This window comes from Sparus aurata, chromosome 1 (genome assembly GCF_900880675.1).
Source record: "Sparus aurata chromosome 1, fSpaAur1.1, whole genome shotgun sequence".
Classification (NCBI taxonomy): Eukaryota; Metazoa; Chordata; class Actinopteri; order Spariformes; family Sparidae; genus Sparus; species Sparus aurata.
Genome location: NC_044187.1, coordinates 8,784,702 through 8,798,996, shown reverse-complemented (window position 1 = coordinate 8,798,996; position 14,295 = coordinate 8,784,702). Strand labels below are relative to the sequence as shown.

Below are 14,295 nucleotides of genomic sequence, written 5' to 3'. Positions count from 1 at the left end.
GATTTGTGAATCGTTGAGCACTCAGAGAGCCGTTTCCTCCTGTTTGCTGCTGTGTCGGACAGGAAGTTTAAACTTAACCCTCGTATTGTCCTCCCATTTGCTACGCACCTTTTATACTCTCGGGTCAAATTAAATTGACCCGGTCTATTTTGACTGCTAATAATGCATGAGGTATAAAATGACGACCACATTTTTTTGTTTTCCCTTTTTGGTGAACATATATCTTACATATCTAACATATATTTTACACTTATTTTTGTAACTTATGGTATGATAGACCTCATTTACATAAAGTTACACCTAATTTTGGGGTAAAGATAAGCAGAAATTCAGATGGAGACAGATTCAGACAGCTGTGATATATCAGTCAATATTCACATGAACACACATTTTTGCAATGATCACTCAACTACGGTTATCAAAGATACGTACTCCAACTTTGGAATCCGTTCTCTCACCACTACAGCGAGTGACACACTCACACACAACTATCCTTGTTATGACCAGGTTTTTCCAGTACCCCTGCTCAGAAAACCAGAGGCCTGTGCCAGGAAGCAGGTTTTGCTCACGAAAAGAGCTCAACACTTTTAAAAAAAAAAGTCCAGTCGTCTCTCTGGGAAGCGGCCTTATCATTCATTGGAGTTCCCGTGAAAGTCAGCGCTCGAGGTCAGATGAGGTGTTGAGCTGTGCGCCCACACCCGTCTGTGTCGCTTCACTTTCCCCTGTTGCCTGTGTCGAATGCAATATCAAAGCCGTTTCGTTCATACTGATCGTGTATCATTTTACAACAGAGGCAGATTGAAACACTCAAGCGTTGTGCTTGTTTGGAGATATGACACTGCCGGGGTCAGTCGCACGCCATGAAAACACATCTGACACGTTCATTTAATGGAAGGGACAAATATAACTGGTCAGATATAAACTTGTGCCTGAATGAGGAGGAGACAGTGGTACAATATCATGTATCTGTGTTTTTAGGGTGTCTTTTGCATTTTAACTTCTTCTTTTTACTTCAGTTTGCCCTTGTCCACGTTTGCGATCGGTCACATGCTCCTCTAACGCCTCCTCTTTAATGTGAACACAATCGCGGCTGGTTATGGAAAACCTCGGTTGACTTATCGAGTTGATGACCATCTTCGCGTGACCACTTGAAACATATCCTGAGAGTGCTGAACTCGCTCGAAAGGGATATTTGGCACCTTTTCCAGCTTTCTGAGCATTTTCTGCTGGTAGAGAAACGACTGTTGTTACGAATTGAGACACAAATGCAGACCGGCTGTGTACAGGGCTGCAGGGATGTGAATAACAAGCTTTCACATGTTCAACGTACAAAACACCAATACGACAATAACTGGAAAAACTGGAATTTTTTTGCATGCAAACGACCCGGAGGAACCTGTCGTCTCAGCTTGCTTTCATGTTGATAGTGTGTTATCTGTACTGTCTTGTACAAATGGGCTTATCAGTGGAGTATTGACATAAACTGCAATAGAAATCTGAACCTTAGCGTAGCAGCAGTAAAAATCAAATTAAAGGCGGTCCTGATTTCAGCCCACATGCTGACTGACCGGGTCAAATCTACAGCTCAGTATGTTTTGAAAACTAAGGCTTCAAGGCTGCGTGAATAAGAGGAAGTGCTGTATAACTTCCTCTCAGATAAACTCATCTGAAGGAAGAAGAAGCGCTTGGATGTGATTCGTATGAGCCTCTTCCAAAAGGAAATGAAAATACCAACATCTAACAACACGGGAAGCTCGGGAACCTCCACGGAGCTCTGCTCTGTTCTGGTGTCTGTGATAACCCTTAATCACTGGAGTCTCCGATCATCCTTTAAATTTACACCCTCACACTGGAGAAGTTCAGCCTGATAGTTATCGTCTTAGTACCGTTTATTTGTGGTATTGAGTCAGAGTGGGAGGTTGGGTGATTTTTAAGGAATTCAAAGGAAGAACTGCATCTTGCGGTGACTCATTCAGACTCAGAGCACACACAGCACAGAGGTATGAGGAAGTTTACTTTCACCTTCATTTGTCACCGTCAAAATACTGGAACTTGACCCGCATTTACACTCCTAAAAGCCCGGTGGGTTCATTTGAGCTGTTAGAGAACTTTTCGGGAGCATCACTGCTGATCTGATGAGGGCTGAGGACGAAGGCAGCCGTCGTGTCTGAACAGAGATAGTCTGTGACACACTGTTTTATCTACAGCAACATTATGTGCAGATCACAGTGTCGGGAACATGTGATAAAACGTGTTCTGCTTGCTCGACTGATAGTAACGATGATAATAATAATTATAATAGCAGATTGTGACAGTGAAGTGTTATTTCCCTCTAATTGTAGATGTCAACCAAACAAAGACATCTCTTTCTATAACTGTTTAACCTGCATTTATGAAGTGATAATTATGTTATTTTAGTAATTACAAAGCTTCAGTAGTTTTGTTTTTTGTGGATGATAGAATGTAACTTAAGTACATTCACTTAAGTAAAGTATGAGCTGAGCAGAAAAAGGAAAATAAGCAAGGAAGGAAAAGTTTGTTTACTTGTTTATTTGCCTTTTCTGCTACTTTACTCGCAGTTACTTTACTGGTTTTTATACTCACAACATTTACTTGAGAACTTAAGTGGCTAAAGAGCCAAAGCAGTAAATTTTTAGATTATTTTAGTGGCAATTAAATGTTTAAAAGAACAAAACAAACTGAGTCTGATAGCTGGTCAGGTGGCCAATCGGCTGAATTGTACTTTAACATCATAAACTCTGAGACGAGACGGGTTTTTCCAATGTAATATTTTAACAGGTTTCTTATTTACTCTAGTGAGACGTTTGGGTAATTTTTAACACTGATCTTTTCAAAATGGTTAATGTGAGATTCGATTCAGGATGCAGGTCACGTTTCCTTAAAAATAAAACACACTCGTTCTACTTGTTCGCTCTCTGTTGGGTGAATAAAGGGGGAAGTCACAACATCTGAATACAAAAGCACACTTTAGGACTTTAACAAACCTGGTAAGGAACTTTTAAAATGTTTTTTCAGTTGCTGAATATGCAACAAGTTTACGAGCTTGGAAATATGGAATCCGACTTCAAGCGGATGATTTTGTTTTTACAGTTTTGTCATGCCTGTACGGTAGATCTATGACGTGGACAAACTTAGGCGGTAATTCTGGCCAGTCTTCACTGTAATCAAATAAAGGAGAACCAGTCGAGCCTCCGTTGTGTACAGAGTCTTGTTTAATCAGGTCTCCAGCGAGGAGAGGAAACCGCCTTTCATTCACTATTATCACGGGAGTCTGGAACATCCTCAAGGCCTCCATTTTTATCCGAAACCTCTGCACACTCAAAGCCTCCCGACGTCGACAGTGTTAACTCGAAGACTCACAAATTAAGTACGACGTCAGTGCATAAAGCAAACGTTCACTTCACCAGAATCTGCGTGTGTGTCAGATGAGTTTTAGCATTTAAAAAGGACCACTGGCAAGAGTTCCCAGATCTGATTGGCACATATAACACTGTAGGTTTTACTGCTGCTTTGTCATCAGGTGTGTTTCTTCATCAGGCACCTCTGACCTCGGATCCTGTCACCGTGATGTTTGCAGACGGCTGAGTCAGACACGGACACAAAGACACCGTGTTTGTCTTAAGCAACGCGGGTTTCATGTAATATACCGCATTCATTTAGTCAAGAATCTCTGGTCTCATCCGCAAATGTGTCTGGAACTAAGATCTGAATTGCAACACTTCTGGAGCTGATAAGATATCTGCTCGGTTTTTATGAGCAGTCAACACATAATGTGAGGCTAACGGTGTCTGAACGGATCATAAATCTAATCTGAGTCATTTAGGAGTTATGTCTTTATGACTCCAACAAAGTTATCAACTTCATTTGACTTGGATGACTGAGCCAGTGATTGGTCGGCATTGAGCGCAGTGGGACATCTAGTGGCGGACGAGGCCCATTACATCGTCCCAGAGTGAGTTACTGTTCTATTTAATCTGTTGGGGATTATTTGAAATGTTTGGAGAGGAAATGTAGACACAAGTGGAGTGTGTTTACAGTAAATTACTATGAATATGTGATTGTATGTATATTGTTATATTCTTTATAATACAAAGGTAGTCGCTTCACACACAACCACAGAAAAACAACCCCTCAGACCTTTTAGAAGCAGAGATGAACCCTTAACTGTTGAATATTATGTCTGCGTCTAATATAACGTTTTAAGACTAAAACCCTGTAAACAACAACAGTTACTGCACAATCCTTTAACCTCCACGACCACTGAAGTGCTTTTATATCCGTCCCACAATACACCCGATGTGTTTCCTACTGTAAGGCGGTATAGAATATATATATTTACATCTTATTATGATATTTTCAGAAGAACAAAACATATCATAAATACATCCTGGATTGTTTAACTTTTGCAATGTATGAATTGGGTGTGTTTAAAAACTGTCACAGGTCTTTGGGTGGTCTTCACGTGGGGGGTGCTTACAGTTCTGATCTCTGATTGGACATTAGAGAAGTTCAAACTCAGCTTCATCATACAGATGATCAATATGTGGTTCCCTTAGACCCACAGTGTGAAAGGAAAAGACAAACATATATATATAGATGAATATATAAAGTGTAAAGCAAAACAAGGCACAGGGAAGAACTGAAACATGTGTTAACCTCTAGTTTTATTGATTTAGAATTGATTGTTTGACGATCTACGACCGTTAGATCTTATTGCAGGCTGTCCCACATTAGAATAATTCACCTTAAGACAGAAAAGAAAGAAAAATCGACTGTTTTCTTACTGTAAGAGTGCTGGAACGTGAATGTTTGGAATTTTTTTTTTTGCTTGGAAATAAATGATTGAGCCCATGAGAGACATAGACTCTTACTTTTCTGTGTATGGACTTCATATCGTAAGTATCTGTCAGGATGTGGATGTTTCATGTCTCCTGCTGCGCTGCCCAGGAAGTGTCAGGTTACACTGGCACTCAACAGGGAAGTGAGGAGCTCGTGTTGGGCGGTGCTCAGTCTCTCAGCAGGTATAGGTGGGCACTGCAATGGCCGCCAGCTCTCTCCACAGGACCAGTTAACCGGCGATAATACGGCCACGGACCTCCAGGAGCGGGTCTGACTTCAGGAGAGGAGACAACAGCTCGTAAAGAGGTAAGAGAACACGTGAAAGGTAAGGAGCGGCGAGGAGACGGAGGCAGCGTTACGCGCGTCTGTGTGCGCAAAGTTGCCACGTTTCTTACGCAAAGCTGCGCAGATACAAACTTTGTGTTAATCCAGCAGAGAGAACCAGTTCTCCTCACTCACTCGTCTTCAGGCCGACAGCTTTGGGCTACAGATTCCTCCTGGAGTCGGCCGGGGACTCTCGGTTTGACACATACCTGCGCACCGAAACTTTAAAGGTGGAGCTGCTGAAATACTTCCCACTGAGAGGAGCTGAACCACAGCAGCGTTTCTGGTTAAAGGTGCACTATGTAAATTTGGGGAATAAATGTAAACAAGAGGAGAAACTGGGAGGGTGTTGAGCCGTTTGTTTCCCCACCGGCACTTTTGGCCGCGACGAGTCAAACCGAGCCGCCGCTGGTTTGCTTTTCCGTTAACTGAGTTGAGTCGAGCGGGCGATGGACCCGTTCCAGACGACTCGCAGCTGTGGCCGACCCGTGACGAGCACCCGTCTCTCCCTGAAGTCGATGCTCAACTCACGTCTGTACTGAATTAGCAGAGCCACTTTGTTAGCAGTGATTCTTAGACAGAACTACGGGGATCAAGACCAGAGCGTCATTGATTCAAGACACACCTTTAAGCAGGCAGCCCAGTTGTGGCAGAAGAGCAGATCCCTGCCGCGCCGAGTCAGACCGAGTAGACCCGGGCTGGCAGATGTAATGGAAAAACATGGAAAAGGTGTTTGCAGGAGCTTTGGACTGGTTGGGCCAACCCCACAAAAAGAAGCTAACATTGTGAAGGAAGTGTGGAACGGTGGATACACAATCCCCATGAAATGGATCTGTCTGTGTAGCCTCTCTCTATTTTTCCATGATAAAACTTTTGGCACTTAATTATGCCTCACCTTTGAGACCATCCAGACAAATTATACGTTAAAGGAGAACTTCGGTCGATTTAAACATGCAGCTTCATTGCTCAAGCTACCCTTGACTTGCCAGTACCAAAGACGCGAACAAATTTGGTCCAACCATTACAGAGCTCTGTGAACGGAGACTTAGCATTGAACGCTAACAGCATGGGGTCAGAACTTTGCACTGTGTTTTAAGCGTCTTAACATGCTCCACATGTCACACCAAAAGTTATGCAACATCAGCAGACACCTTACAACACAGCACTGTAGCGTGTATGACTCAAAATGAATAAAAAAGTAGTTAAAACAGTGTGTTTGTGCAAGGAGCTACCTACCTGTTTGTTGACATCTGTGTGTTCCAGTAGCTAGACCAAACTAGCATATCCATCGAGTGTGCACTTAACAGGCTTAACAGGCTATTGTAAGGCTCATGGCTCATGACAGGCTGTAACATGGACATGTACATTATGAACAGAAACACGAAAATACTGGAATACGTTTCCGTCCCCGCCAGTGAGGGAGTAAGTGCACGCTCGACGGATTGACTAGCTTGAGCAATGAAGCTACATGTTTAAATCGACCAAAGTTCTCCATTAAGACGTGCGCCTCGGTCACACGCTGGATGCTGTAAATGCCTGACTGTCACCATACCTAAGTTAGAGGCCATGGCTTTTCCTGTAATTTCGACAGGAGAGAACACATGAGATGAAGCTAGAACCGTCTCCCTGTCCCCGAGCCTCTACTTTAATTCTAGGCTCTTTGCCGCAGATACGCGTTTTGCAAGTGACCAGAGTTTTCTTTTCTTTGCGCAGTTTGTTAAGAGACTCACCTCGCCACAAATAGTATGTCTATACAAATGCGCAAAGGAAAGTCGAAAACCAAAGACGGACGTAGCATCAACAAAGTCATGATTGCCACAAATTTCACTCCAAAACAGTGATATTTTCCAAAGTTGTAGCCACACTTGTCTTCTTTCTCTCAATGTGTCTACTTTATCGGTAGGATTTATGTTTTTTGAATTATCTGCCTCTAACCGACGAGAGTACCTCTCAACTGCTCCATTCACTCCATTGTAAATAGGGAAGAGGATATGCGAAACTGTAGCCTTTTTTAACTCGCTCCTATTACCACGTTTCTGAAACTAGGACCACAAAACTCACTGAGAGTGTTCTTTAAGGCCTTTCCTGCTTGATTGTGAGTAAACTTTGCTGATGCCCGGTTTGCTTTATCGTCACGGGGCAAAGCGCACAGCCCACTCTCGCGATTTCCTGGCGGGGAATTGACTAATTTGAGTCATTTCGTGGGGGTTGTGTATCCATTTCGGGGAATTGACTCATCGACTCATTTCACTGTCATTACATTTGGAAGGTCCACAAGAGCCGCACGATTCAATTATTTGATCCCCATTCAAGTTACGGTGCTAAACCAGAAGTTAGCCGGCTCGGTCAGCGCAAATCTGTAGTGTGCGTGTTCTATCGGCCGCACAACATGGACGATCTGTTGCCGAAAGTGCTGGTTGGGGGGAAAAAACACACAGCCCTCTCCCAGTTTCTCTTCTTGTTTACATTTATTTCCCAAACCAGACACACTGCTGTGGTTCAGCTTCTTCCAGTGAGAAGTATTTGTTGAGCTCCAGCAGCAGATGTAGTTTCATCCACAGGAAGTCGAGCCTTTTTGGCTTCAAAACACCACCGAGCAGCTTTCAGGTTTGATTGTGGCTCCGCCTCCAACACTGTGTCCAGGTGTAATGCAGTGGCTGCGTCTCAATTCAGGGTCTGCATCCTTCGAAGGACTCGGCCTTTGCGGTCTTCGAAGGCGAGTCCTTTGGAGAGTCCTTGTTAACCATGTCAGCCGTTGTTAAATGTGACGGTCTAGTCTTTGGAGCACTTCAGACCCACGAAAGTGACAATCTACGCCACGTGATGTCGCCATTTTCTCTCTTTCTTTCTTCTTTTTCGGGTGCACAAAAAATCTTGGGATATGTGAGGCCATGAAGGATCATAGCAGTGCATCCTCCAAAAACAGGGAAAAGAAGGAGCATCTGGAGGAGCCTTCGGATTGGAGCAGCCTTCACGCGGCGTTGTGACATAATTGGCCTTTAAATGCTCCTCTGAAGGATGCAGACCCTGAATTGAGACACAGCAAATATCATTGGGCTGGCCAGTTAGCATGCAGATGTCATTACATCCGAACTGGTATTTCTTCACATTCTGTTGATCATTTTAGCCCATTTTAAAACTCCCCACACTAAAATCTTACATACCGCCTCTTTAATAATGGAAATATTACCTTTCTGTGTTTGCAGTGTACTGTTAATTCAAGCGGCCCAATTCTAACTGCTTTGTGAACAATTATCAAAATGAACAATGTACATGTGATATAAAATCATCAAAGACAGTAAAATACTAAAAAGGGGTGTGACGGTTTATTGCAAAAAGTTTCCACTAGTTCCAAAATCATATGAAAACAAGCAGACGGTTGATTCAGTTCAGTGAGACTTTGTTCATCAGACCGGTCTGACAGGACGAGCTGCTGCCGGCCTCTCACACACACTCACACACACACACACACACACACACACACACACACACACACTCTGATATTATTACATTTTCAGCCTTTAAGTTCACCTCAGGATGAAATACTGTTCGTTGACTGTATAAAAATAACAGCAAAATGATTCTGTTTTAATTGTTGATTTGCCAGCAGACAATAAAAACAAAGAAGAAGAGCAACAACTTATTAAGTGAGCTTTCATATTTATTATGCAAAATAAGGAAACGAGCGTCAAGCATTGTCACACGTGAGGAGATATTTCAGGTTTTACGTGGGCTGAGCCTGAAGACGCGCGTATTTATTAGTGTTTGCCAAGAAGTCATCTACAATCACAAAGAAGTGTTCATGATGTCTGTTTGTGTTTCAGCCCCCAGTGAGTGATCATTCAGTAGATTAGAGGAACTAGAGGCAGGATGTGGGCACCTCATTTCCTCTTCTCAGCTGTGGCGGAGCACTTGGCGACACTCAGTTTGTGCTCATGTCTCTTATTAAACTTTTACTGGATGTATTGATCTCAGGGGTCACTCCTCGTGTGCCAGGTGGAAGATACGCCGTGAGTATGAAATTAGAAAGTGAAAGTTAAATCGACGACTGTTACAACAGAGCAGAGCGAGCACTTCCTGAAAGTAAGCAGAGCGGTCACTAATTTGTCTGAAACGAGCTGAGAAGTGTTTCCGCGTTCAAGCTTAACATTTCGAGCTCAGAGCTCTCGTACAGCTGATTTGTGTGTAGACAACAGAACATGTGGGCTGATGTGAAAACAGGATGTTGTTGGCACTGATAACTAAACTGAGATACCGCAGCAGCACTCGTACAAAAACATGATATCACTGACGTCACATGAAGCGATATGTTGTCTTTTTTCAGACGTTATGTCGAAGGTGTCGTCGTTCCCCCGTTCTGATATACTTGCATTTACCCACTTTGTCATTAAATCCACGTTACTGATCATAATTTATCAGAAATCTTCCCCACAATCTTCCCTCATCCCTACAGTTTCATCTGAATATCGAGATATGTGTTCGAAAATGTCGTGATATTTGATTTCTAGCCTGGTCCGAGTATTTACAAAGTGCTTTTGAGGAGAATTAAAAACACTGAGATCCATGTTCTGTATCGCAAAATCGCCGACAAATACCTTATCGCCCAACCACACTGATAATCTTCCACTAATATTGAGGAACACCATTTTCTTTTCTGCTTGCAGTCATGATTCTTGTCTCTGCCATCACGTTATAACGCCAGGCTCTTTTCTCTGCAGTGTTCATGGATAACTGGAGGAGACACTTCAAGCGCATCTTCATCTGCATCCTGGGAGCAGTGACATGTTTCCTCTTGTATTTCTACCTTGATGGGAAGTCGGGCGCGTGGGAGGCTCCAGGTCAGAGGACGGTATCAGCACAACCATCATCATCAGGAGCGGGAGGTGGAGGAGCAGAACCACGATGGGAGGACCCCGGGCCGTACCACGTGGCCTATCCACGAAACTACAAATTCATCATGGATGACACGCCGACCTGTAAGGACGCGGCTCCTTTCCTGGTCCTGATTGTACCGGTCGCGCCCAATAATGTGGCGGCTCGGGACGCCATCCGGAAGACGTGGGGTGGTGAGAAAGTGGTTCTGGATCGGCGGGTGGAGACTCTCTTCGTGCTGGGCCTGCCTGGAGGAGCCGACGCAGAGCAGCAGCAGGAGAAGCTCAAACAGGAGAACCTGCAGCACCGCGACCTGATCCAGAGCGACTTCCAGGACAGCTACCGCAACCTGACCATCAAGACCATGATGATGCTGGAGTGGGTAAATGCGCGCTGTGCCAACGCGTCCTATGCCATGAAGATCGACTCGGACATCATACTCCACGTCCAGAATTTGGTTAAACTGCTGCTTGATCCCAGCACAGCCAAACAAAACTACATGACCGGTCTGGTGTGGTGGCACAGCCCGGTTTTACGAAACCCATTCAACAAGTTCTACATGCCGAGCGATGTGATTGCCGAGCCGGAGTACCCTCCGTATCCTCTGGGCATGTGTTACATCATGTCCTTGGACCTGCCCGGGAAGATCCTGGGAGTCTCTCCGCAGATTAAGCCTCTGTACATCGAAGACGTCTACCTGGGTTTGTGCCTGAAGCGCCTGGGCCTCTCCCCCACCGACCCTCCCGAGGACACCATGTTCATCGTCGACCCTCAGCATCCTCTGAGCGGCTGCAGCCTCTCAAAGCTGATCGCCGCGACGACGACGAGCATCGAGCAGATGACGAGTTACTGGCAGCGGAGCAAAGAGCCCGAAGCTAAATGCTGAATTTATGGTGATGGAGGAAGTTACACTACAGGACTACTAATATTTAAGATAAATTCAAATGGATCACAAACAGTATGTACGCTTTACAGGTGTTACAGATGTGGGGATTTAAACCCCAAACCATCTTTTCTATGAAATACGCCTTTCAGCCAGCCGAGCTTTAAGGCCTTCCTGAGCTGTATCAGCTCTCATAGAGAGTTTCATATCTGATGGAGTATAAATGACAGCAGACTGATTCTCTACATCATCTCATAATAAACATTTGGAAACGCAGAACTTTACCTCTCAGGTGATTCCACTATATCGTTGCAGAGACATCCAGATCGTTTTCTGTGTTTCTCAGATGAGCAGCTGCCAACACGGAACAAAGCACGAGTGTATTCATTCATTTACTGTATTATGTGGGCATGAAAACGGAAAGAAATGGTACCAGCTTCCATGGAGATTTGTTGACAGGTGGCAGACAACACATCAAGGTGTAACTGAGGTTTATAGGAACCAATCTGAACGCACTTCCTAAGCACATTCTTACTTAACGCAAACATGTGGCAGCTTTTTCTTTATAGCTTCTCTTTGATCAGCGATGGCTTTGACTTTAGACAATCCAATGAATTTAACTCTATTTTAATCTTGTCTGCAGGTGATGATTGTTATCTGTGTCTCACTGAGATGTTGTGTGTGTGTGTGTGTGCGTGCGTGTGTGTGCGTGTTTGTGTGTGTGTGTGTGTGTGTGTGTGTGTGTGTGTGTGTGTGTGTGTGTGTGTGTGTATTTTGCTCTCACGTCTCTGTTCAAGGAGATCTTTTTGATTTAAATGAAGCTCAACTACACGTGAATGTGAAAACATTTGTTGGCGGTCTAACTTTGTCCATATTCATCAATTTTATATATTTTTTCGACTGCTATAAAATACACTTTTGGACCATGCAACACACTAAGTTACATCTATATCATATAACATACCAAGTGTCCTGTTACCACTCATGACACTTTATGAGATAATATGCAAACTTCAAAAGTCTCTGATTGTTATATGATGTAACACGACTGTGAAATGTGTTTTTGGCTCGTTAAATCAAATTATTTCGTACATTAGATGACAGACTGGAGTTCAGTTTGACGAACCCGACTCTGTGTGGTCGTAGTTTCCCCTCCGTCCAGCAGAGGGCAGGCTAACATCTGGTACGATTAAGTCTTCTGGATTTCTCATGGAAAGCTGCTTTCGATGACACATTAATCTCTATGAAGGAGTTTTAATACTTGTGATCTACTGTCTGTATGAATAATGTGTAAATTCATATTGGTGAAGATATAAAACCCTTACAGTATGTACAGTATTCTGCTCTGTGAATGGGAATTTTGTAAGCTTATCATAATTTTTTTACATTTTTCATCTGAGGATCTTCCTAAAATGATTAGTATTGCTCCGAAAAAATCACTTCTCATAACTGCTTTGTCGTTACAGCAGTCAAGGTAAAGGTTTTCATGTACATTTCACTTTTAATTTCCAATCTTGGTCTGATTTTGGATTACTGAGCTGCCACACAGCGCTGTGGAGATCAAAAAGATACGAAAAATAAAACCATGCAAGTTGCAGCAGCAAAACACAAATGCATTTTAAATGATTAAAGTTGTTTGTTGTCGTTCTTATCTTGTGTCTTATCTGTGCACACTGCATGACATGTCAAAAAGGAAAACAAAGGTTTCTGTTGTAGTTTTAAATTATCAGTGTTTCTTGTGTTTTTCTATTTAAATATTTCAGTCGGGTCTACACAGGCAAGTACTTGACAAGGGTATAATTATATAAAACTGATAAGCTTAAACTTAAAACTTAAAAAAGAAAGGTAGATTAGCAAACACTAGATTTTGTCACTACAGAATAGAAATAAAAAAAGGTTTTAAAACGGGAAAAGAGCGAGCTTTACTGCAGCATCATCGTCTCCTCACCTCTAAGTCGGTGACCTCACCTTGGCTCCTTGTCTCTTCTTCTCTGGCATGAGCAGCTTTCTCTCTCTCTCTCTTTCTCTCTTTCTCTCTTTCTCTCCATGTGTTCTCATTCATCTCCAGCTGTCTATGATCTGTTCTCCCTCTGTCAGATCAGGGAGGATCCCGACCGGTCAAAGGCCCCGCTCTCCTTCTTCCCTGCAGACTGTGGCTCTGTATAAATCACCCGGCTGCTGAAAGCCCCAAACACTGGATCCACACATTATTTACTGTCGCTCCTCCATCTCACATCAGAGCTCCTCCTCGGCGGTTGGCATGGCGGCGTAAATCACCGTGGGCGCTGTCCCACTATGCAAGAAGTGTAATTTCACACTTCCTGTAAATGATGTCATAGAGTAGTGATATTAAACTGATGGGTGCCGGGCGGCCTGACGACCACTGTGTGTTTACACCGGTGAGTGCATGATCATTAATCAGAGACGTGCACTCGGGTCACTGTTTTGATGACTTGTAAACTGGCTTGACAGAGAATAAATGACTCGAGACTCGACTCATTACTTATTTGACTTCAGACATGATGACTTGTATGTTTGTTTGTGTTCACTTGATGTTTTCTACTGAACTTTTTCTCTTGTTGGGTTTTAGTCCAGCTGTCATTATTTCAGTGTTTTATGGAGGCGCAGACTGACCCGAGGTACGATTTCTTTTTAAATGACATTATCTTGAGAAAACAAAGATTACTTTCCTGTGATAAAGGGTTCATTTATCTTTTTATAACAACACAAAACTAACCTAAACACTCCACGCCACTCGTAGCAAGTGTACAATACTGTTGTTACACCTCCCTTACAGTAGCCATAATCTAAATACCCTCATATTAAATTGGCAAACATTTATTATAGGTTCATGAAGTTTGCTTTGAAACTCAGACCAGAGTGTGTCAGGATGTTACGGCTTATTCTAATCAATCTTATTGAGTAGTTTTGTAATAACAAATGATCAGGAAGTGGCCACATGTTCTCCTGACATGACAAAATCAATGAACCCTTTTTCATGAGGAAACTGGCTCTGTGATGTTCAAACAGCAGATTTAAAAACATAAATGCACCTACGGTCAGTTCAAAAGTGATGAGTAATTCATCGATTGAGAAAAAATAAAGAAATTAATGAGCTTTTATACGGTCATTTGTCTTTTGTCTGACTGCATTTATTCATTTAATGTCAATTATTATACCATGAATTGAAAGATAGAAAAATTGGCCAATAATATAATTATAAGAAAGGTGTGAATTTGTTGTGTTCTCTCCTTATAAAGACTGGATACTGCAGGTAACTTGTTTGTGATTGTGGGAACTTGACTTGACTTTACCAAGAAAATATGACTTTGTACCTTGAGTGTCATTTCTTTCAA

General features: G+C 42.9%; 1 protein-coding gene across 3 annotated transcripts; it reads left to right on the top strand.

Annotated features, from left to right (window-relative positions):
• The first annotated feature begins 4,955 nt into the window (after window positions 1-4,955).
• LOC115589749 (beta-1,3-galactosyltransferase 5-like) lies at window positions 4,956-12,590 on the top strand. Of its 3 annotated transcripts, none has more exons than XM_030430982.1 (2): window positions 4,956-5,166; window positions 9,903-12,590. In XM_030430982.1, the coding sequence occupies exon 2, from the start codon at window positions 9,908-9,910 to the stop codon at window positions 10,940-10,942; it is 1,035 nt and encodes a 344-aa protein (XP_030286842.1). In that variant the 5' UTR covers window positions 4,956-5,166; window positions 9,903-9,907; the 3' UTR covers window positions 10,943-12,590. The 3 variants fall into 3 exon arrangements, with proteins under 3 accessions (XP_030286842.1, XP_030286763.1, XP_030286912.1); XM_030430903.1 differs by having other exon boundaries at window positions 4,956-5,185; XM_030431052.1 differs by lacking the exon at window positions 4,956-5,166 and adding an exon at window positions 8,954-9,194.
• Window positions 12,591-14,295: the final 1,705 nt, after the last annotated feature.

Coding starts and splice junctions, on each gene's coding strand:
- LOC115589749 (XM_030430982.1), top strand. CDS start 9,908: ATGGATAACTGGAGGAGACACTTCAAGCGCATCTTCATCTGCATCCTG.